We start from the raw sequence: 25,000 nt of genomic DNA on the forward strand, positions 1-25,000 counted from the left end.
AACTACAGAAAATTGAATGGAAATTTAGCCCTGTCAGCTCTCGCTTTCAGTACGCTGCGTGCGAGTGTGAGTACCTATTTAATTTCGCTCCCAATTCGCTCCCGTGTTGCTGATCGGAAAACAACGACAGGAAAACCAAAACAGAAAAATGAAATAAGCAAAAAATATCGCTATCATAAAGGCCTGTCGAAAAATTGCAGCTCTGATTGAAATAAAAAAAATCTTATTTCAAGCATAACTTTTCAATCCGACGTAACTCGAGAATGTAAACAAATCCGGGTTTACTGCTGCATGCATGATTCATAAAGCAAATTGAAGAATCCACATCACTGTTTGATGATTTATTGCTTAATTTGTTTAACTAAGCATATTTTTCGAAACGACGCATCTAACTATTTTGATGTTTACAACTTTACTGATAGATACACCGTTTTGATATATGAGAAAACCAAACGACGTATCTAGCTAAAATCAAAAGTAACTGATACACCAAACTGGTACCATACAAAAGCAACGTACCGTATTACCCCGCTAATTCGACAGCGACTGTTGTCGTATAACCGGGGTAAACTTTTAATTCGACAAACTGGTCACCCTACATCACCTTGATTATTTAAATTTGGCAACTCTATTTTTGTTTTTGTTTTGATTTCCGACTTTGTTATGGATTACAATTTCATCAAATATTGTGGTGGTGCGAATGAAAAGCTCGTTCTTTCTACAATTGTTGCCTTCCGCAGTTCATTCCGGTTGGTCCCCAGGTGGTTTGGGTGTCGAATAGCACCAAATCAGAACTTCCGAAAGTAGCGGCTGCAAGAGGAGCTGCAGTGGGTACGGGTATAAGCGCAATATCAAACTGTTTTGCATTTACAGTGTACATGGCTGCGACGTTTGAACACTTTTTAATTCGACATATGTCGTATAAGCGGGGTACGAATTAAAAAGTGTATTAAAACGTGTCGAATAAACGGGGTAAGACGGTATCTGGCATGACGTATCTTGAACCAACCCGGTGTATGTGTATTTTTGTCAATGTGAAAATGATATGGAATGAGTAGGTTTTGTTCCTTACCTAGTGCGTGCAATATCCCTGGTGATGTTAAGCACGAAAAAACTTATGAAAAGTCTTTTTTATAAAAAAAACTATTTTAGTGAAATGGTCGTCAACATTGACCATGAATTTACTCAGATTAGAGAAAAAGTTAGATACGTCGATTTGAAAAAATAATTTTTATAATAATTATATATAATATATATAATATATATTTTTATAATAATTATATATAATATATATAATATATATTTTTATAATAATTATATATAATATATATATATAATAATTATAATTATTATGCTTGATTTAGTAAAAATAATTTGGCAAGCATGTAAGTCGCTTGAAAAGTGTAAATTTTCTTGCGAACCCCCTCGTTAAACGTCAAAATACAGTTCAGTGGATAGTCTCATGAACGCACCCTTTTCTTGCAGTTTTTATGTCGACTCTCGTTTCCCTCACCGAACATCATCCGACGACGACGAGTGAAGCAACCCAGACAAAAGAAGCCGCTTCTTCGCGAGTGAACGATTTTGGCGTTGCCGTTTGTGAGCCGGGGCAGCAGAAAATTCGTGTTTTTTGCAAGTGAATTTGCGAAGTTAGTGCGCATTTCGGTCGGTAAAATTATCCGTGGTTTCGTCGTTGTTGGAGTGAAGTTGGATTTTTAGTTTTCTTTGGCTGGTGCTTTGGTCTCTCGTGACGGAGGCGCACCGGTTTTTAGTGCGGCTTAATGTCTAGTGGTGAATTTCGTGACAGTTCCGCCGTCGATCCCCCAGCCGCCAAAAAGCGGAAGCTGCCTACATCGCCTTCTTCGTCGTCGTCGTCGTCGTTGTCGACTCCCCTCACTGCAGCAGCGAAAGCAGTAGCAGTCGAACAGCAGAAGCAGCAACAACAACACAAACTAGAAGAAGAAGACTCAGCAGCAGCAGTAGCAGTTGTAATGGCGACGGCAAACAACAATGGATCGGTACCGTTCGAAGGTTCCGCGGGACAGGAGATTGACGAAGGTCTCTATTCGCGGCAGCTCTACGTTCTGGGGCACGATGCCATGCGTCGGATGGCACGGTCCGATGTGTTGATTTCGGGTCTCGGTGGATTGGGCGTGGAAATTGCGAAAAACGTAATCCTTGGTGGTGTAAAATCTGTCACTTTGCATGACAAAGCGCTTTGCTCGCTGGCGGATTTGTCTTCGCAATTTTACCTGACGGCGGACGATGTTGGACGGAATCGGGCCGAAGTTAGCTGCCGTCAGCTGGCCGAGCTGAACAACTATGTGCCTACCAGTGCGTATACCGGAGATCTCACCGAGGAGTTTCTCTCCAAGTTCCGGGTGGTGGTGCTCACTTTGACGCCTCCGGCGGAGCAGCACCGGATTGCGGAGATTACTCATCGGAACAACATCGCCCTGATTACGGCGGATACCCGTGGGTTGTTCTCGCAGATTTTCTGTGACTTCGGAACGGACTTCACCGTGTACGATCCGACCGGGGCCAATCCAAGCTCGGCCATGGTCGCCAGTATTACCAGCGATGTGGACAGCATTGTGACCTGTCTGGACGAAAATCGGCATGGATTCGAAGACGGGGACTACGTAACCTTCACCGAGGTAAGTGAGAATTTTCACAAAAGTACGCATTTTTCTTTTCGCTTTGTGACTCATACGGACGGACAAACGGCGCGGACCAATAATTATGACGATGACGGAGACAACACACACAATTGCGGTGGTGATGAAATAGGAAGCAAAAAAAAAAGTTGATTGCGCGGTGCTGCAGTGCGAAGCATAACACTTTTCTAGTGTACGATGTTGGAAGAGTTCGTCGTGAATCGATTGCACACGTTCCAAAGTTTCCAAGGATGTAGTGTAGCTTACATTTTTGATTTTGTGATGTTCGTCATCATTGTTGCGTTCTGAACAAAACTTGAAAAAGTATGAAAGTGCACTGCACATGAATTAGCTAAATTAGATATGTCTGAGTGGGGAAGAAATGCCAGTAAAAATTAAACAAAAATTAACACTGGTGAAGCGAATGTGTCTATACCACTATAAGACGAACAGACGAGATCTTTTTGTTTGCTGCGCTTGTTTTCGAACACAGAGTTTCACTCAGCAGCTTGATCGACCGCAGGAGACAGAGTAATTTGTGACGTCATTGAGGAAAAATAAATAATGACCGTATGGCGGGGAAAATGTGAAGCAAAAACGAATACATTGCGATCCCTGACTAGATAGAAGTAGAGCCCTGCGAGCAACTAATCAATGCATTTATCTAACCACAAAGAGACAGGTACCCTTGTTGGTTGCTGCTATTATTGCTGCTCCTTGGAACTTGTTAGCGTTGTTGCAGCACAGCGAGCAAATCCAGAGAAGTCGTTTTCTGCTCGCACGATTTTGTATAAAAATAGCGCAACGAAAATTGGTGCAAGGCGACCGAATGAAGGTAATGCTATCGTACTTTCCAGGCGCCGCATTTTCCCACAGGCTTGAAAAAAAAACCAGTTTAATAGTTTAATAGTTTAATAGTTTATTTTCAAAATTACGGGATCCTATTACAGTACAGTATCATTAAGGACAAGGAAACAACCATAGAGTGTTTACTGAAGGATATTGAAAAGCTTAACTTTAAAACTAGAACTTTAACTTTAAAACTGAGATCTGAAAAATTGCACATATAGTTAACAAGTTTCTTAGATTTATAGAGATTTTTTGAAGGCGTTAAAGGTGGGCTTCATTTTGGTCTCCAGAGGAAGGCTGTTCCATACGCTGACACCATAAATTAGTACACTCCTTCTCAGTTGAGTTGAGTGTGGTGGGACGATGAGAGTTCTGCTACGCTGCATCTGGCCATGTTGTAGGTGTTGTTGGATGTAGTCTGGATGCTCCAGAAGATATCCCTTACGCATATAGCAGCAGATTCGGTAACGATAGTTGACATGCAAGTCTCGGCCAAATACGCAGTTTCTTACGGCTGCCGTAGTGTCTCGTGATCGCAGACGGTGTACGAAACGAATTGCAGATTTAAAACAACGGTGAAGTCGATCTTTCAAGGCTGCACTTAGTCCCGGGGTATAGACAACATCACAGTACGTGAAATAGGGCCCTATTACGGCTTGCACTAGCTTACGGCGTGTTTCAGCAGGTAGTACCGAAGAGAACCTTCGAAAGGTCCGCAGTGTCCCGTACACCTTTGCGATCACGTCGTTCACCTGGTTGCACCACTTGAGATGATTATCCATATGGAGGCCGAGATTGATGACTCTGTCCATAGGTAAGATTGTCTCATTGCAGAAGACGATGTTTGGGTGCGTTGTGACCGAGTTTTCACGAGTAAAGATGATAGCTTGCGTCTTCTTGGGGTTTGGAGCTAGTTTGTTGTCACTAGCGAAACTATTTTAACCCCTTTCTGTTTAGAAGTGATTTTAAGTAGATTTGTACAAGTATTGTAGTATTGATTGCAAATGAATAATGTATTGTACTTTTTGATCATTTATTTGATTCCTAGATATAATAAAAAGAAATCATTCCAGGATAATATTAAAACTAAATTAGAATTTATTCAACAAATAACATTCATCTCAATCCTTCAAAGATGCTACTGGGAAACCTGCAGGAGTTCCTCTAGGTATTTATTCAGAAAATCTTTCAGGAGTTCTTTTGGAAATCCACCAGATCGATGTTCTCTCTGAAAATTCTCTAGGAATTCCTTGTGAGAATGCTCCAGGAGTTCTTCCTAGCAATCCTCCAGAAAAAGGATCATAGGAAGAACCAGGACACCCCCACAGTAATTTGTCGTTTACTGATGTTTTTTTTTTTCTCTGTTCGGGTCATAAACACTGCGACCAATATTTGATCTATTGTGGTATACCCCGTGTCCTTTGTTTAGTGCATGTCGTATTACTTTATCACCATTGAGAAGTTATAAAGTATTCGGTTTTGTTACAGTAAATAGTCATTTTCAACTAGTTCGCAAGGAAGGATTCTGATTGATAGGTTTCGCTTTTAAAACGCTCCTTTTTCAGTCAAAATCGGATCCCTTAACGAAAAAGTCAAGAAATGATACCGATATTGACCATGCATCGGAACCCTAGTCTCTACTGCCTCCAACCAGTGAATACCGTATAAAAGATTAGGATTGCTAATCCATTTTTTTCTTGGTACAATGATGGATCGGCCAGAACCAAACCGAGACCTATCACTTTTACCAAGGTATGAAATGTAATAAGGACCAAAATTTTTCCTTTAATTTACTAAAATAGGCTGTTCCATAGCTGGATGCAGTTAGGACTAGGGTTCGGTTTGGTAGATCTTTCGCCGCAACGCAACCCAAAAAGGTGATATATCTACGCTACGGGCTCCGTTAAAGATCGAGCATGTTTTAAACCCCCTCAAAAACTCATCTCTCAGCACGGGTCGCCTGACACCTTGGATTGGGGCCACCTGTTTGGTGGACTTTTACCCCCGGAATAGGTGGTCCGTAGTGCTATTCTAAGCCGGCAGCTACACGGATACGCTTACTGGTGTTAATGCAGGGCTCTGCCGTGGTAGATCTTTTTCCCCGTGTAAGCAATGTTTCGAATCAAAAACCAAGTGGGTAGTAGCATAGGTAGCGGTAGTGGAACAAGGAGTGGGTTTGCGAAGTCTTCTTTAAGGAGATCGGACACGGTAGGAGGCAGCTGCGCACGTAATGCAAGCGTTGGAATCCCTATTTTCCTCCCGTCTAACTTGTTGGGCCATGGCCATGGACAGAACGTGTTTGATAAGGATCATCAACAAACATAAAGATGGGTTCCTCCATGGCTGCTCAGCAGCTTGACTTCAACATTGACTTTGTGTCCTCGATGTCCAACATCAGTAAGGACCATCATCAGCAGGCCCTTATTAGACTTCGTAAGTTATTGATAGTGGCCACGAGAAACTCGAGGCAACTGCAGCACGACAGAATCCGTGAAGTCAAAGATTCAGAACTCTAGCCAGGCGGAGGCCCTCGCATTTGCGGGTAGCCGCAAAAGTGTGGCAAATGCGATCGCATATGACAAGCAATCGCAGAAGCGTGTGATGCAGCCCCCAGCCAGGCGTCCCGGAGAGATGGGAAATGTGCGCTTGAAAGAATCGGCGTGTCCCGAATTGAAGGGAAAAGGGGGTTCTTAGCCATCACATATTAGGGTGGGTCAGGGATTGGGTGCCTCATGGAGGCGTTTAATGCGCCAGAAATGTTGCCTGGGACTTGGCAAACCTTTCATTTAACGAACTCTCTGTTCGACATCTGGCCAGGTCGTTACGATCAGCGAGGATGGGGAGGAAATGTTGATTAGATATCTACTCAGACCATGTCCAAGAACTTGACCCACTTCATAGAAATCTGGAGTTGGAAATTTGATGGGGTTTAATGGGGTGCTTTCCTTGGCGAAAAGGCGTATGAGAAATTCACATAATTTTAGTTTAATCATTTACTTGGTTACCACTGAAAAAGTAAACATAAGCATTAAGCAAGACGCACAAATTTCGTAAGTAGTACAGCCCTAGACCGCTGTTATGAGAATTGCCTCCTTCCCGCTGGATACCAAAGCACAAAGATTGGAGACTTGTCTCTGACTCCTCGACAAGATTGAAGCAAACCTCCAACAGTCGAGAGTTGTCCTGTCCTCGTCCTTGCGACTGCTGAGGAATGGGAAAGGATGGTTAGTAAGACACCTAAGAAAGATGTACACCGTGTCCAATAAGTTCTCATACAAAATCAAATTCAATTAATTTCAAACCCATAATTAGGATTTTCAAAGTAAATTTATTTATTGAAAGGCCAACTAATACACACCAAATCCCGAGCAGGGAATGAGAACAAACCTATAACAAATTGATAACTCATTTTGTTATTGATAACAAAATGAAATCAAAATAAGTTTTCTTTTCGAATTGTTTTTATTTAATATCAAATTGAGATATCATTTTGTTATCATTTCAAAAACTCAATGATAACAAGATTTGATTTCAAAAATCCAAAAAAGGTTTAATATGCTTTATTAATATTAATTATATTCACAAAATATTTGTTAAATCTACCAGAGTATTTTACTTACATATTGACACAAAATTTATAATTTGCTGATTCTGGGTAACGGTCATGCTATTGATTTGAATTGGCTTGAACTTTAGTAAGTCTTTTTAGGGTGACTGGATATTATCGTCCAAGTTGCCTGAAACTTGGTTGTATAGCTTTGTTGGGAAAGATTTGAGGCCAACTTTGAATTCAACAGGTTTTAAAAAGCCTTCCATGACAAAATTACCCAGAATACAAAAGTTCCCAGATTCTAAACATATTGCCAAATATTTTTAAATTTTTAAATTCTATATTAATGGCAAATGAAGTTAGATATGGCCAACCAAAGTAATTCTCGGTCATTCTACTGTTGAAGGTCACATATTTTACCTTTATAAAGAATTCTCGCGCGAAAAAGGATTCATTGTACCGTACCAAAATGATGAATCTCGTGATGTTTGAAGTTTTGAAAATAACACAGATATCTATCACACATGAAAATGATGAATGCCATTTCACTTATTGTTATGCCAATCGGCCATTATGCCATACCCGATAGAATTATTGTAGTAAAATATTTTTCCTATCGATTGCCTTATTTTTTCAATCTCATCATTTTCCCCGGGTAACGAGGGAAAAAGCTGAGAAGCCGAATGCACCTCAATTCGTTGCTTGATGTCATTCAATTTGAGTCCCGATGCCTGTGGCTCTGGGATGTCGTGAACATCTCCCACATTTGTTTTGCTGCAGTGCATATAACCAGAAGGAAAAGCTGAAATATAATTACCTATACAAAAATATTAACCCTCGAGCGATCGCGCTGTTGTTACAACACGTTGAAAAAATCTCGCTTTTAGTACTCAGCATTAGCGTGGTGCTGACGCAGGTAGTCAACCGCGCGAGTTACGGAAGGTTAAGGGCAGTTGTCCTTTGACTCCAAATTTACTTTTCTTTGTCACTTCAATGTCTATCATTAATCTTTTAGTTGAATCATGGTATAGTTATGCTGCATATCTATGAGGATATCATATCCGGCTTTCATACAGTTTTTCTTCGTTTAGGCTCCAAGTTACAAATGACTGTTGATGAAATGTTAATGTTACAATCGATAATACTACGGTATTAAAAGGTGTCATATTCTGATGATATTGTATCAAACAAAACAAGTTTTCAATCACGAGATTTTTCTAAATTTAAAATAAAATCTAATTTTAATTTTTACTTATTCATGTAAATTATTGCCTAATAAAATATCAAAATTAATACTAAATTTGTTATTAATTTTTAGTTATTACCCTTTAGATTTGATAACTCCCTAAGAACTACGTATGATATCAAGTCGTAAAATGTAGATAACAAAATGAGATATCAATTTGTTATCAATGAGAACTCATTCTGATTTCAATTAGATATTCCAGTACATTATTTTGTTATCATTTTTGTTATGTTAACACTTAAGTCATACAAAATGAAAACTCACTTTGTTATCAAAATTCGTGATATCTTAATAACGATTCTATAACCCCAGAAAACCATTCCCCAGAAAACCAATCCCCAGAATTCCATTCCCCAGAATGTACCATTCCCCAGAAAACCATTTCCCAGAAACCCATTCCCCAGAATGTACCATTTCCCAGAAATTCATTCCCCAGAATGTACCATTCCCCAGAAAAAAATAAAACTATTGCTTTAATTCTGAATGGTTTATATTAATAGCTAAAAATCAAATATTTATTCGTAAAAAATCACCGGAAGAAACATCCTGCCAAAAATTCTTATTTGACAAGAAAGACTTCGGAAATAAGCATGATTTGCCTTTACAATTTAGGCTATTGGTATAATTATTGGCATCGCAACTGCTTACTTTTTCAACATACATTTTTCCTTCTTTTCTGCATAGGCTGTTCTTTCGAATTGTACTTTTCAGTAAATTATCGGCATCAGAACTTTTTACATTTTCTACGTAGTTTTTTCCTTCTTTTCTGTATAGGCTATTCTTTCAAGTTACACTATTCAGGTCATTATCGGCACCACAAGCACAGGTGTTTAGAAATTTAGAAAAAATATGAAATAAATATAACAGCAATTTTAACACCGGTGGAGGCTGTAATGCCCATAATTTCCCGAAAAGTGCAATTCGAAAGAACAGCCTATGCAAAAAAGAAGGGAGAATCAATGTTAAAAAAGTAAGCAGTTGCAATGCCGATAATTTCTTGAAAAGTGCAACTGGAAAGAACAGCCTATGCAAAAGAAGGGAAAATTTTTGATAAACATATAAGCAGTTGTAATGCCAACAATTCTTATAACGACTCAAACATTTTTTTTAACGAAGAAGGAAACGTAACACTCTGATAATTTCCATCGTACATCGATTTAACGGTTTATTTGAAAATTTGAGAGTTGACCAACTGCCAATTCGCGGCGCTCGCATAGTTTTTGTTTGAGTTTGACGTTTGCTCACTACTGCCACCTAGTTGATGATTGGCCAAATTCAGTCCTTTTAGAATTAAGCGAACCTATTTCCGAGACTAAAATTTAAATCGAAAAATGTTCGAAGTGTTACGTCTGTTTGTCTGTGGTGACATTGTTTTCCTTGCGGCATTCAAAAACCCAACACTGTTCCTTTTTTTAAACAAGCTTTTTTTTAGAATTTAGGCAATTGGTACAATTATTGGAATTATAACTGCTTTCATTTTCAACATAGACTTTTCCTTCTTTGCTGCATAGGCTGTTCTTTCGAATTGCACTTTTCAGGAAATTATCGGCATCACAACTGCTTACTTTTTCAACATAGATTTTCCCTTCTTTTCTACATAGGCTGTTCTTTCGAGTTACAATGTTTAGGCTAGTTACAATCGGCACCACAAGCACAGGTGTTCAGAAAATTGAAAAAAAAAATCAATAATAAATATAACAGCAATTTAACACCGGTGGTTGTAATAATGCCCATAATTTCCTGAAAAGTGCAATTCGAAAGAACAGCCTATATAGAAAAGAAGGGAGAATCTATGTTGAAAATGTAAGCAGTTATAATTTAAAATTTTTTACTAATTGCCTTAATTTTAAGAAGAATATTGTTTAAAAAGAAGGAACATTGTTGGGTTTTTGAATGCCAAAAGGAAAACAATGATACTTTTTCCCTTCTGTTGGCATTCAAACTGCTTATATGTTCACTTTTTCTATTCCATTCCATAGTATTGGAATAATGATGAAAGCCCTTCTCATACCGCATGAATGAAGAGCCTTTGAAGCGAATAATTAGGAACAACCATTGGGATGGATCCCTCCAACCGTTTGCAAAGAAAAACGTGGTCAGTTGAGTCTTAAGTATCTTGTACACTGAACAACATCAGAAGAATATGCGTTTTCTCTGTAAATTTTGCACATCACTTTTAAAACGTTATTCATCGTAAAACAAGTGCTGCACAATTTTCACAAATCTGTCAAAAACAAAACATTTTATAGCAACGCAACTAACAGTTTGTGAACTTTCAAGATAGGTTTAAAGATCAACATGCAATTGTGTACAATGGTAATTCAAACGTTTACTATTGTAGAATATTTTTATGGATATGTACGTATGTATACATTTTTACCTTAATTTGTTTCATATACCGTACAAGAAATAGATATTTGCTCGTAATAACACTATAATGTTAAAATCCTTGCCTTTAATACTTATGACACACATGTGATACAAGAATCACTGTACAATTGCGCTTGAAATGAGTTGGAATTTTCTTGACACTGCGTACCGTTGTACAGGAATAATACTCGTATCACATGTCTGTCCGGGGTATAACATATCATTATGATCAACATTTTAATGTTTGTGTATCGAATTAAACTTTTTAGCAGAGTATATTAAGCTTTTCTGGGGAATGGATTTCTGGGGAATGGTGCATTCTGGGGAATGGATTTCTGGGGAACGGATTTCTGGGAAATGGTACATTCTGGGGAATGGTACATTCTGGGAAATGGTTTTCTGGGGAATGGAATTCTGGGGATTGGTATTCTGGGGAATGGTTTTCTGGGGAATGTTATAGAATCCTTAACCCTCTAATACCCAAATTTATGATTTTGATCTAAATATCATTTTTCGTCATCTAAAATCGATTTAAGCATGATTTGGAAGATGATTCTTTTTAATTCTCGATTTCGCGAATTTCAGTTTTTGATTTTTCTAATTTTTATTTTTGAACATCCCCAAAGTTTTATATTTTTTCTGGAAGCCTATTTGGGGTACGGATTTTTTGAGATGAAAAAATTTTGAGATATTATGATTGTTGTTGAAATATTTTTATTTTAAATTTTTTTCATAGAAAATTTTATTTTCCGTGTAATTTTAAGGAAAATAATTTTAGAGTGTATTCGATTCCCTTAAACTATAAAACTAGGATAGAATGATTTGGGAAAAATTTAAAATATGTTAATTGCAGTGATTAAATGCAAAATAAACAATGACTTCTAGAAGGTGACTAAAACATCAATTTTTCAATGATTTTCAAAAAATGTAAATGAACTTTAAAATACACCAAAAACCATTTTGAGATATACAAAACAGTCCTAAACATCAGCCAAAAATATAAAAATTTTGATTTTCCACGAAACAAAAATTACAAAAATGCTCAAACTATACCCCGTCTAAAGGCGGTATTGGGTATTAGAGGGTTAATAACTCAATTTGTTTTCAATTAGTTCTCATTCCCTGCTCGGGATACGTAGCTAAGCTAATCTGGTGCGATGTGCACTAGCCCCTCTCTGAAGCAATGTCTTCTTGATAATTCCGGAGAGCCGTAAGGTTTTGCGGCAAAGGGAATGTATTTAGTTGGCCGAAGGTATAATCCTGTCGTCTATTTTGCCTGTAGAAGGTGATCTCTAATCCCATACTACCTGGACCTCCCTGTTCAGGTGTCTGTTCAGCAGATTATTCCCCAATGGATCACTGAAATACCTAAAACGGCCGCCATGCAATGAACAGACAGCGCCACCGTAGCCTTAAGTGGTTGACATAACTTCACTTTGTTTATATACGGCGAATGCTAAGTTATCTTCATTGATCCATTGCTCAGAGCAGAAAGAAGTCGGCAGCTACGTGGTCAATAATGTGATTTACACACCAGACCTGCACTGCAGATGTGTGCGACAAATAACTGAACATAATTTGGCAATTAGACTGTGACAACAGACTGAATGCACCATACGAATCTATACAAACTAAACAACTTTTTTAAGGAACAAAACTAGTTATACATTCTTATGATGTCAATTGCATATCTTGTTTTTTTTTTTCAATAATAAAACGTCTGCTAATACTATCTGGTTTTATTTGTCTATCCTATAGGTCGAGGGTATGTCCGAGCTGAACGGATGTGATCCGATCAAGATCAAGGTCCTGGGACCGTACACGTTCAGCATTGGCGACACCACCAAGTTCAGCCCGTACGTCCGCGGTGGAATCGTCACCCAGGTCAAGATGCCCAAGCAGATGACGTTCAAGTCGCTGGCCGATGCAGAGAATGCTCCCGAGTTCATCATGTCCGACTTCGCCAAATGGGACCACCCGCAAAACACGCAACTGGCGTTCACTGTGCTGGGACGCTACCAGGACAAGAATGGCCGTTTGCCGCGTCCCTGGAACGCCGAAGATGCTGCTGAGTTTGTCGAAATGTGCAAAGAACGCAGCAAGGAATTGAAGATGGATGAGGTGAACGAAACGGCACTGACAACGTTTGCCAAGGTTTGCGCCGGTGATCTCTGTCCGATGAATGGGGCTGTCGGTGGAATCACCGCTCAGGAAGTGATGAAGGCCTGTACTGGCAAATTTACGCCGATCTATCAGTACTTCTGCTTCGATGCTGTAGAATGCTTGCCGGAGGGTGGCGTTTCCGAGGAGGACTGCCAACCGATTGGATCTCGTTATGATGCCCAGATTGCCGTGTTTGGACGCAAGTTCCAGGATGTACTTGGCAAGCTGAAATACTTTATCGTAGGAGCCGGTGCAATCGGATGCGAGCTGTTGAAGAACTTTGCCATGATCGGTGTGGCATCTAAGGAGGACGGTGAGATCATCGTCACCGATATGGATCTGATCGAGAAGAGCAATCTGAACCGACAGTTCCTGTTCCGGCCGCATGACGTGCAGCAGCCCAAGTCCAGCGTAGCGGCCAGGGCCGTCAAGCGTATGAATGGAGATATCAATGTGGTGTCGCATGAAAATCGTGTCGGCCCCGAAACGGAGAAGGTCTACGACGATAAGTTCTTCGAGCGCTTGGATGGAGTTGCCAACGCCTTGGACAACATCGATGCGCGTATCTATATGGACCGTCGTTGTGTGTACTATCGGAAACCATTATTGGAATCCGGTACACTTGGAACGATGGGTAACATTCAGGTGAGTACTTGAGCAGGGAGTTGTTGAATGCTTCTGTCTATCCAAGTGACGATGGCAGTTTTCAACTTGTGCCATTGTCAACTAACACGGCAGAAATATTGATTCTACTATGTGGAAATGATGGAAAAATCCTTGTTTCTATTGCAACAAAGTAGAACATTCTATTGTTTCACCTTACGTGCTGACTTATAGATTAATCGTTTCTTGATCTTGACCATCACAAAGGCTCTCTCGAACATGAAAAATGTTAAGCAATAAAGGAATAAACAATCCTCGTTTTCAGGTTGTTGTTCCATTCCTGACGGAATCGTACAGCTCTTCGCAGGATCCCCCGGAGAAGTCGATCCCTATCTGTACGCTGAAGAACTTCCCGAATGCCATCGAGCACACTCTGCAATGGGCGCGTGACATGTTCGAGGGCATCTTCAAACAGTCGGCCGCCAATGCCGCTCAGTACGTTTCGGATCCGACCTTCATCGAACGTACGCTCAAGCTGCCGGGAGTGCAACCACTGGAAGTATTGGAATCGGTTAAGGTGAGTGACCTCGACATTACAACAACAAAAAGTCGGAATACTTTTATTACAGTGTAAAACTTTCACTTCTAGACTGCCCTGATTGACGAGAGACCAAAGTCCTTCGTAGACTGTGTCAAGTGGGCGCGTATCCACTTCCAGGAGCAGTATTCCAATCAGATCAGCCAGCTGCTGTTCAATTTCCCTCCGAATCAGCAAACTTCGTCCGGACAGCCCTTCTGGTCCGGTCCGAAGCGTTGCCCGGAGGCCATCACATTCGACGTAGAGAACCCGATGCATTTGGACTACATCTTTGCGACCGCAAATTTGCGCGCCGAGGTGTACGGCATTCCGCAACTGCGTGATCGTTCCGCCATTGGAGATATGGTGAACAAAGTGGAGGTAAGGTTTTATAAAAAAATTGTAGATTTGCGACCTTGATTGAATTTTCGCTGGCTACTTGTAGGTTCCGAAGTTTACGCCACGATCCGGTGTGAAAATCGCTGTCACGGATGCTGCCATGCAAGCCGAAGCTAACGGAGCATCCGGCGAAGAGCTGGACCAAGATCGCATCACCCGGCTACAGAAGGAACTCGCCTCTCTTGGTCGACTTGACTTCACCATCACTCCGCTGGAGTTCGAAAAGGACGACGACACCAATCTGCACATGGACTTCATCGTGGCTGCGTCGAACTTGCGCGCTGCCAACTACAAGATTCCACCGGCCGATCGCCACAAGTCAAAGTTGATTGCTGGAAAGATCATGCCGGCCATTGCCACCACAACCTCGTTGGTGGCGGGCTGTGTCTCACTGGAGCTGTACAAGCTTGCTCAGGGGTAAGTTAGATTCAGTTGTCAAGGACATTCTTTCTATATGCAAGATGCAAGGGTCTAGAAAACAGAATACAAATTTGTTCCCAAACAGCTAACTTTTCCACGGGGGTTTGTTGGGCGATTCCCGACTATGTGACCATGCTGCACATGTCACTTGTCAATGGGTATTCAATACTAATTTCGCAATTTTCCCTTCCCAGCTTCAACACATTGGAACGCTTTAAGAACGGTTTCCTGAACTTAGCTCTGCCATTCTTCACCTTCTCGGAGCCCATCCAAGCCAAGAAGCAGACCTACTACGACAAAGACTGGACCCTGTGGGATCGCTTCGAGGTACAAGGCGAGATGACACTGAAGGAGTTCCTGGACTACTTCGAGCGTGAACACAAGCTGCAAATTACGATGCTCTCGCAGGGCGTTTGCATGTTGTACGCTTTCTTCATGGCCAAGGACAAGAAGACGGAACGGTTGGCCCTGACGATGTCGGAAGTGGTGAGGCGTGTCTCGAAAAAGAGCATCGAACCGCACGTCCGCGCACTGGTGTTCGAAATTTGCTGCAACGACGACGACGGAAACGATGTGGAGATTCCTTACGTGCGGTACATTCTACCCTAGGATAGCGGAACCGTAGGTTATAGCTTTACTTCGTAGGGGATTGAACACGAAACACACACACAGACACACTTTTACACTTACATGCATACTATCAAGGGAGTAACACTGATACACACACATTTAAACAACAACACGAACATATTATCAACAAGGGAGTGACTCTTGCAAGGAATCAGCTATTTCAAATAGAAGTGAATAGTAAACCCGCCACAACAACAGCAGTGTGTTCACCAGTGTGACCGCTTTACTATCTTTCTGAAAATTGCAAAAATATCAGTTTGTGTAGATCACGCTGGCACTAACGGACCCAAATTTAGAGTTTTTAATTGTCGCTGAATTAAAACAATACCTTCTAGTAGTTTCCAAATAGATTCCCCTCCTTGAGCATCCAACGGACACCTATCTACCGATCGTCTCCCGTAAACTATGTGAGACAATCACATTCATTCTTGTTTACGAATGAATCCACTTTCGAAGGTAAATCGGTGGCATTCCCGTTTACGCTTCAATAAATTGCGGTTTGTGTCCGTTTCCTACTATGCATTGATTCCGCAATATCCCAGCCGAAAATTGAGAGGAGTTCGACTAGGTATTGCACATCATCTTGATTTAGCTGATAATTGCGTCCGCAAAGCCCTTCCACAGATTCTCCCGGCAGTAGACGTGCGCCGTTTGTGTCGGGCTGAACAGCGCGTGAGGTTTGACTGAAGATTGATCAGTTTTAGTGTGATAATAACAAAACTATAACTTGCTCCTTACATATAATGAAACTCTTGTTTTTTTTTTTTTTAAATGATATTTGTGTTAAATTATTGTCGTCCTGTGGTAGCGTCAATTGATAAAAAGTGCAACAACCATCTTTCGTTCTTACGGTTCATCTCGATTTGAGAGTTTTCTTCGACTACATCGATAACATCTTCTACATTATACTAACACATATGATTTGCGTTTGATTTCCATAGATTAAATTGTAATCTGAACAATTGCACTGTGTTTGAAAAGGAAAATCCCAAACTTAATCACTCTATAGTGAAAAAAAAATATAGCAGGGAGTTAGGAAAAGGGATATATAAAACAGCGAGGAAAAAAAGAAGAAAGCATTGATACAATGCTGATGCTTATTTAGGTTATTCGATTGGGTAGAACTTGACACGAGAACAGCTCGGAAATGGCAACTTATCGTTATGAATGAAGTCTATCAGAAATCCAAGGTAATAAAGAGAGTGCATGAAGAAACAAAGAAACAGATATGAAGAGATGTGTCATACAATGTAAAGCAAAACCATTCTTTGGTGTAGATGTGTCCAGTTATCTAATTGCTGCATTGAGGATTAAGGAAGTGGAAGGATATTGGGTTTTAAACTGATCATATGAGTTGGAGAAGAAAAAATACGGAACTACGTATCTTGATAGATGAACAGAATAGTAAACAGAAATAATTGTATTTGAAAAATAAATTATGATCATGAAATTTGAACTTAATTTCGATACATTTTGTAATCCTATTTTGAAGACATCCCAAGTATATATTCTGAATATCGAAGTGTTAAGCCAAGCTCATCGCATTACAATTAAAATGCTTTATAGAAAATTTATTGGAATCCATATTTCCCACAGTGACTTTCTGTAATGTTCCGAGTGTCGGCAAGAACGACAAGTGCCAAGTGCTAGTGACTGCTGCTTGGTTTAACAAAGAGCGGTAGAGAGTGGCAAGAGCAGAAGAGAAATTAATACCTACCTACATCGTAGCAAGAAGCCAGGCGAGGCTCGATGAGGCCAGTCCTGTAGAGGGGACTACAGTGAAAGCAGCCTTCCTACGACGTAGCCGAGAGCACCATCGGGTACATGGAACAGAATCGATGTGACGAATGGTTCGACGAAGGGTGCAGAATGGTTTTGGAGGAGAAGAACGCAGCGCGGGCGGTAATGCTGCAGCAAGGGAACGTAACAAACAGAAGCGGAAACAGCAGACCCGCCTCTTTCGAGAGAAAAAGCGCCGCCAGGAAGAAGCGGAGTGTGAAGAAATGGATCTGCTGTGCCGTTTCCAAGAAACACGGAAGTTCTAGCAGAAGCTCAACGCATCCCGCAACGGCTTCGTGCCGCGAGCCGAAATATGCAGGGATAAGGACGGAGGCCTCTTGGCGGATGGACGTGAGGTGATCGAAAGGTGGAAGCAGCACTTCGATCAGCACCTACATGGAGTGGAGAACCAATGTTCTAAATTTCACCAGGTTAGGCCCATCGGGCAAAGTGGTGTTTGTGATATGATAATTTTGAAGTAGTAGTCGTGTCATGTCAACTTCGGCAAGCCGAAATCGCACGAAGTTGCCGAAGGTGACGTCACGTTCCAGAAGCTTCGAACAAATTTTTTGGCGAACGTGACGTCGCGATCAGCTGATCGGTTTGTTTACATATTTTTATCGACAAATACAGGCAAACATATACGTTCACCCGGACCTGTGAATAATTGACATCGGTGGAGAACGTAGGCACGGGAGACCACGACGATGGAGGAAACGATGACGCCAATGCATCGGAGGACGGAAATGAACCAAAACCCGTGCTGAGGGAAGTTAAGGATGCCATTCATCAGCTCAAAACCAACAAAGCAGCTGGTAAGGATGGTATCGCAGCTGAACTCATCAAGATGGGCTCAGAAAAGGGGTAATCTGCCCCATTCACAAGAAAGGTGACCATTTGGAATGTGAGAACTTCAGAGCGATCACTATTTTGAATTCTGCCTACAAAGTGCTATCCCAGATCATCTTCCGTCGGTCGTCTGCCTCCTAAAACGAATGAGTTTGTGGGAAGTTATCAAGCCGGCTTCATCGACGGTCGGTCAAAAACAGACCAGAACTTCACCGTACGGCAAATCCTCCAGACATGTCGTGAATACCAGGTCGCAAAGCATCATCTGTTCATCGACTTCAATCATGGACGAAAACGGTTTTCCTGGGAAGCTGACTAGACTGATTAAGGCAACATGTAAAACTTTGTACGGGTTCCGGGTGAACTATCCGGTGTATTCGAATCTCGCCGGGGACTGCGACAAGGTGACGGACTCTCATGCGTACTCTTCAACATCGCTCTGGAAGGTGTAATGCGACGAGCCGGGCTCAACATCCGGGGAACGATCTTTACAAAATCCGGTCAATTTGTGTGCTTTGCGGACAACATGACATTATTGCCAGAACATTTGGAACGGTGGCAGATCTGTACACCCGCCTGTTGCTGACAACAAGAAGGATGCGCACTACTTTTGACGTGATTCAAAAACGTCGCGAGTTGGGTCGCGTCGCGACTTGATTGTGCGACGTGCATTTTGGTGGCGGCCAGACAATAATGTAACGATAGACGGGGATACTTTTGAGGTGGTGAAGGAATTCGTCTACCTCGGATCTTTACTGACGGCGCATCATCAGCGGAAGTCGGACCTACTACGGGCTCCAGAAAAAGCTGTGGCCTAAAAAGTGATTCACCCACGCACCAAATGCACCATGTACAAAACGCTAATAAGACCGGTGGTCCTCTAAGAACACGAGACATGGACCATGCTCGAGGAGAATCTGCAAGCACTCGGAGTTTTTGAGCGACGCGTGCTAAGGATGATCTTCTGCGGTGTGCCGAAGAACGGTGTGTGTGGCGGAGAAGGATGAACCACGAGCTCGCTGCACTTTACGGCGAACCCAGCATCCAGAAGGTGGCCAAAGCTGGAAGGATACGATGGGCAGGGCATGTTGTAAGAATGCCGAATAACAACCCTGCAAAGCTGGTGTTTGCTACTGTTCCGGTTGGCACAATAAGGCGTGGAGCGTAGAGAGCACGATGGGCGGACTAGGTGGAGCGTGGCTTAGCGAGCATTATTGGGCGCGACCAAGGATGGAGAGCGGCAGCCACAAACGTACTATTGTTGATTATGTCTTGTCACTGCTTAGTCACCCACCAAATGAAAGCTAAGGGTGCCCTCTTTGGTGCTAAGAGTGAAATGTTCTATCGGGGGTCATTTTTCCTTGCAAATTTTGGGTAAAAAACAAAGCAAAGACCTAACCGTACACATCGCATGTTGCTACTCCGTGATTGACCAGAACAATCAAAGTTGCACATAAAATCAATGAATGGTGATTGGGACTAGCTTTTTTTTTTTTTTTTTTTTTGAGATTTTACCCTAGAGGGCATTCATCTCAGTGGGACTAGCTACACACTCACAATGTGCACAATTCGAGAGTTCAATATTTGAAAGCCAATAACGGCGCCGGCCACGTCCTTACGGTCATCAGGAAAGGGAAGGAATGTTAGTTCGACAAGTGTTGTTAATGGAAACCGAATTTTGAACTCGAACGTGAAACCTGCGCTGTTGTACGCCAGTGAAACTTGGTGTGTAACAGTGGAGAACACTCAACAGCTGCAGGTCGTCATCAATAGATGCCTGTGGTATATAATTCGTGCAAGGTGGCCTAACAATGGATCTCCAACGTCGATGTCAAAAAAGCAGAGGAGCATGGACGGCACAGCCCCAACAAAGAAAAAAAAGGAAGTGACAAGAAATTTGACCTGGCCACAGGTCAATGCGACGCCAAGGGTGGAGATCTTTCAATTCGGCCCTTTGCAGGAAGGTTAAAAGAGATTTACCACATCAAACGAAATCGCAAATCGAGTTCTGATTGATGGACGGCACTTCTTATACGTTATTGGCGTTAGCACCGTGATCGTGTGTTGGCACCATAGCCCGATCACTATCAGGTCCCTCTGGGTCACCCGTATCACTTCCGTAGTCGGACTATACGTTATGGCGACCGTGACAGAACAAAATGACACCCCAACCGACAACGGTTGGGTTGGAATTAAAGAAAAGTGAATTCCACTGCATGCACTGCGATAGAGTGATGAACGTTCGGATAAAATAAACAAAACTGCGGAGATTTTTCCTAAAACATAAGTTTGCGTTTATCAAGAAAACATCAACATCACACGTGCTACCGTCTGTAGACGGGTTTGCCCAAACAGTCCTCTGGATAGCGCTGCAAGTACAGGCGCTCATCTGCCATCTTATACGGCTGGGTGTATCTGTGGCAGAGAGTTGCCGTCGTTTTGCACTCGACTGGCGGTGGTTTATTGTTGCTGGTGATGCAATACTCACTGTAGGAGTATCGGCTTTCATAGCTTCCTACTACGCTGTACGACGGTGGCTGCTCAATGACGGTTTTTGTGGGCGTGGTCCGAAAAAAATGGAAGTACAAAAGTCGTTCTATACTAAGCACTGTGTGTTTGTATTTGTGTGGTTCGGTGGAGTTTTTTGTTTGTGTGGTTGTGGTTTGTACATAGGTAGGTGATGAGAACATGCGCTTGAGGTTTGGTTTTTTTTAAGATGAAGGTGTGCTGTTAGTTTGGCCAGAACTGGCCACAGAAAGAATCATGAACCGGAAAGAGAGATGTACGTAGTAAGTAGAAACCAACTTCAAAATGTGGGATATGCACGTGGAAATTAGCTGCATGTGTGAGAAAGGACGATTACAAGTGATTGACAAAGTTCACAGACACTAAGCATTTTCCTATTCTTGTCGACCCTATAAGTTATAACTGGAGTTCGAATAGATCCAGAAGACCGTACCATGCCCTAATACCGTGTTTTGACAAAAATTCAAATATTTTGCTAAGTGCATTATTTACTTTATCGAGTAACTAGTTCAAATGATAGCATATGAAACCATTTTAAGTTAGGCGTGATAAATTTGGTACCTTTATATTGACAAACACTAGTACATAAAAATATGTACAGAATGTGAGTGCAGAGTTCCAATGCACGGTATTCGGGCATGGCTACTTTTGTGTTCCAAATACCAAACTTTCTGTAGACGTAATCCTTCTAGCCAAGCCAAGGGTAATGAAAAAGGATTTTCGGAAAATGAAAGCATATTTTTACCACAGACAAACAGACGTATCACGTTGCTTTCTTGCAATCGTTCCTTTCTTTAACGTATACTTCTAATACTGTTAAGGGCCGATTTCTTCACCTCGGCTCAACTCGTAAGAAATCGGCCCTAAGTTTGCAAACCGCTCGCTAGCCGTGCTCGCATCGATATTTAACTTTCGTTCACTATCGCCACCTAACTACTTAGCATTTTGCCAAACACTGTGCGATTAGCATTAAGCAGTTATATTTTTGTGTTGTGACAATGATTTTAATCGCATTTTTTCCAAGTGATACGTCTGTTTGACTGTGCTTTCACCATCGATGAATTCATGTATCCCAGAAAAGCAGTTCAAGTATTCATGGCAGGGACTAAAACACACACACACACTTTATGAGAATCGAGTTCAAAACATTCACAAATGGAAAAGCTCCGAGCGATTAGCGACGACGACGACGACGACATTGTAATTGCTTGAGCTTACTCACCGCGTCCAACCGGTTAATCGATGGCGACATAAACGGGCATGGCTCCTGGTGAACGATTGGCGAATCCACACCACTGACTCCCATCCGGTTGATGGAGGAAAGTTCCGGCGTTTTTTGTACCGGCGAAGAGCTGCTGGGGGGACCTCCTTTGGCGGCGGAAATGGATCGAGCCAATGGCGGTAAAGCTCTGCGCAAAGGAGGATCATCCGAAGGTTTTGGAGAGTTTCTGTTGCCTCCATCGCCACCGCTTGCTGCGCCACCAACCGGACGACTCCGACTCACATTTTGCTGCTGTTTACCCTTTTCGGAAAATACGAACGGTGTAGGCTTGGGTTTCGATGGTTTCCCCCCAGAACTGCTACTCTCGGAATTCCTTCGTTGATTGGCTGGCCCACTGTCCGTTTCCTTCTCAAACTTCCTTATGATGAACCTTATTGGTATAGTATCGTTCTGTAAATAGTGCCGAACTGACTTGAACGATAGGGCAATGCAGCTTTCATCTTCGAGTTTTCCGTTCAAATCCTCGCAATCAGCAACGCACTGTTGGACGTATTTAACCTGTGGAACACCCAGGCCCGAGAGATTTCGTATCTGGAACTCGTAATAGTACTGCTGAGCTTCTGCACGGCGTCCAAAGTATATGATCATAAAATAGATCATTTTGGTCTCGACATTCGATGAGAAGTAAAAGAGAAAGTGCTTAGCGAAAGCATCCACCAGCCTGATGCTGGTCCTGGGAACGCTCGCGGAAAACGGAATCTCCGACACCTGATAGTAGTTGAACGGCTTACCCAAATCGGCATGGAATTTCAACAAGTGATCCTCGGTATCACAATGCCGTCCGCTCCAGCTACAACTGAAATTACAAAAAAGTGTGTCTGTTCATCATGACCATCTTAAATGTGCTCTAAAAACTTACGTTATCACCTCCAGCTTCTTGCCAATGCAGTTCACGGGCCGGAACTTGCACTCTTCCAGGTGCTGGCGCATATCATTCGGACCGAAGGTCCACGTGCAGCCGGACGATTTGTAGATACACGGAGTCTTACTGTCCTTAACCAGCCGCTGGATTGGGTTTTCGCACTTCTTCTCAAAGTATTCAGAACACTATGCGGAACGAAATGAAAAATTGAAAGTAATATGTTAATACTTTAAAAGTCATAGAAAAACATATTATTTTTTTTTATTCTTTAATCACTTAACTTAGTTTACAGCTCTTTTGTCCACTAGGGCACTGCGTGAGCGATTCCAATTGGAAGCTGTATTTATAATTTGTACAGCGCCTACATGTATTCTATTCTAATTCTACTATATCCAACTGGTTGCCGTTGCGCTGCTTTCACTTTCTACCCTATCATTCCTGTTCCTATGTTCCTGTTTCCAGTCCGATTGGGGGTCCATTATGGGTTGCCGTTCGCCGATGTCCAAGTATCCGTGTCCATTTGAGCCATAGGCTCAGAAGAGGGTCAGTGTCAGATGCTCTGAGCAACTGACGAAAGTGCCGGGGCTGGGATCAAACCCATGACCATCTGCTTATGAAGCAAACGTGTAACCACTACGCCACGGGCCCCGGTCCGGATTTCTCAATTGTTTGTCTTCTAAGTTTTTCAATGTAAAACACTGCAAACAGAATTCAATAAATCAATCCCAAGTAAAACAAATAAGCACATACATCATCAATCCTCCAGAAATGCCGTGAATACCAGGTCCCAACGCATCACCTGTTCATCGACTTCACAGCGGCATACGACAGTATCGACCGCGCAGAGCTATGGAGATTCATCGACGAAAACGGTTTTCCTGGGAAGCTGACTAGACTGATTAAAGCAATGATGGACGGTGTGCAAAACTGCGTAAGGGTTTCAGGTGAACTATCCAGTTCATTCGAATCTCGCCGGGGACTGCGACAAGGTGACGGACTCTCATGCCTACTCTTCAATATCGCTCTGGAAGGTGTGATGCGACGAGCCGGGCTCAACGAATTTCCACAAAATCCGGTCAATTTGTGTGCTTTGCGGACGATATGGATATTATTGCCAGAACATTTGGAACGGTGGCAGAGCTGCCCGAATAAAAAATACAGTAGAAAAACCGAACGTTATATTGTAACAGTACTATTTAGAACCATATTTTTACAATAGACACCACTGTAAAAATAAAAATACAAAAACAATAAGATGTAATGTTGGATACCACCGTGAATTGTAAATAAGATTTTTACAATATATTATACAGGTTGTTAAGTATCGTAACAATATAAAAAAATATTTTTCTCCATACTATATATTTTTTTGCAAAACCATACATTTTATTGTTAATGAATTGTTCAAAATACTGATACGTGGGTTTAAAAATACCGTACATTGTATGGTACATGAATGGTTTCAAACAATAAAATGTACCGTAAATAAATTGTTTTTAATTGTAATTTCACTACTGGTACATTTAATCAAATGGTTTTGGAATGGTTCTCTTTTGTTATGTTGAATTGTTTTACATTACATAAACCATATATTGTTATATTATCTTGCCATTTTCCTCCTGTTAATGGCATCTTAGGCTTATTAGATTTATTAGAATGCGCTTTGGGAATTCCCAGAGCGTTTTAGATAACCCTTCATATATAGGATCGCCCACGTCTAAGTCTGAGTAGTCTCTGATTGCATTAACAGTTGAAGCTTAGGCTCCCATTCCCCACCAGCCAGATAACCGGGTTTCGCAAACTAAGCATTATTTGTGGCAACACTTTGAGCGGCATGATGGAACTATGCCGAGCGCACTAAGTGTTATTAGACCACTAATGTAGTTGCATGAAGTGGGTGACGAGGTACATAAGTATCATTACAGCGTGCTTAACCGTTATTGCAATATTGAGGCACCAGTTTGACTAAAGTTTGAAATACATAACAACTCATGAGATAACTGTCAAGTTCGATTCAAATATTGTCTATCCGGTTGGAATCAAGACCGACATTCAATCAAAAATTGTCATTTTCTTGGTCCACAAGTGTCGCAACTGTTTCGCATCTAGTGCGCTGTGTTCCTGACAACAACGGGAAGGATGCGCACTACCTTTGACATGATTGAAAAACGTCGCGAGTTGGGTCGCGTCGCGACTTCATTGTGCGAAGTCCGGTTTGGTGGCGGCCCGACAATATAA

General features: G+C 41.7%; 2 protein-coding genes across 3 annotated transcripts in view; one reads left to right on the forward strand and one right to left on the reverse strand.

Moving 5' to 3' along the window:
* LOC109420330 (ubiquitin-like modifier-activating enzyme 1) overlaps positions 1-16,920 on the forward strand; it is a 37,702-nt gene extending 20,782 nt beyond the window's left edge. For both annotated transcript variants that reach the window (XM_029857245.2, XM_062861126.1), the window contains exons 2-7: positions 1,486-2,657; positions 12,431-13,480; positions 13,764-14,015; positions 14,088-14,396; positions 14,461-14,831; positions 15,029-16,920. In XM_029857245.2, the coding sequence (XP_029713105.2) occupies positions 1,782-2,657; positions 12,431-13,480; positions 13,764-14,015; positions 14,088-14,396; positions 14,461-14,831; positions 15,029-15,443 (3,273 nt within the window). In that variant the 5' untranslated portion in view covers positions 1,486-1,781 and the 3' untranslated portion in view covers positions 15,444-16,920. The remainder of the gene's footprint in view (positions 1-1,485; positions 2,658-12,430; positions 13,481-13,763; positions 14,016-14,087; positions 14,397-14,460; positions 14,832-15,028) is intronic.
* Positions 16,921-20,216: 3,296 nt separating this feature from the next.
* LOC109420299 (uncharacterized) overlaps positions 20,217-25,000 on the reverse strand; it is a gene marked incomplete in the record, with an annotated part of 8,700 nt that continues 3,916 nt past the window's right edge. Inside the window, 3 exon segments of the mRNA XM_019694623.3 lie at positions 20,217-20,629; positions 21,841-22,696; positions 22,760-22,922. Of these exon segments, the coding sequence (XP_019550168.3) occupies positions 20,417-20,629; positions 21,841-22,696; positions 22,760-22,922 (1,232 nt within the window).

The sequence above is a fragment of the Aedes albopictus genome, chromosome 3 (assembly GCF_035046485.1).
Source record: "Aedes albopictus strain Foshan chromosome 3, AalbF5, whole genome shotgun sequence".
NCBI classification, from domain to species: domain Eukaryota; kingdom Metazoa; phylum Arthropoda; class Insecta; order Diptera; family Culicidae; genus Aedes; species Aedes albopictus.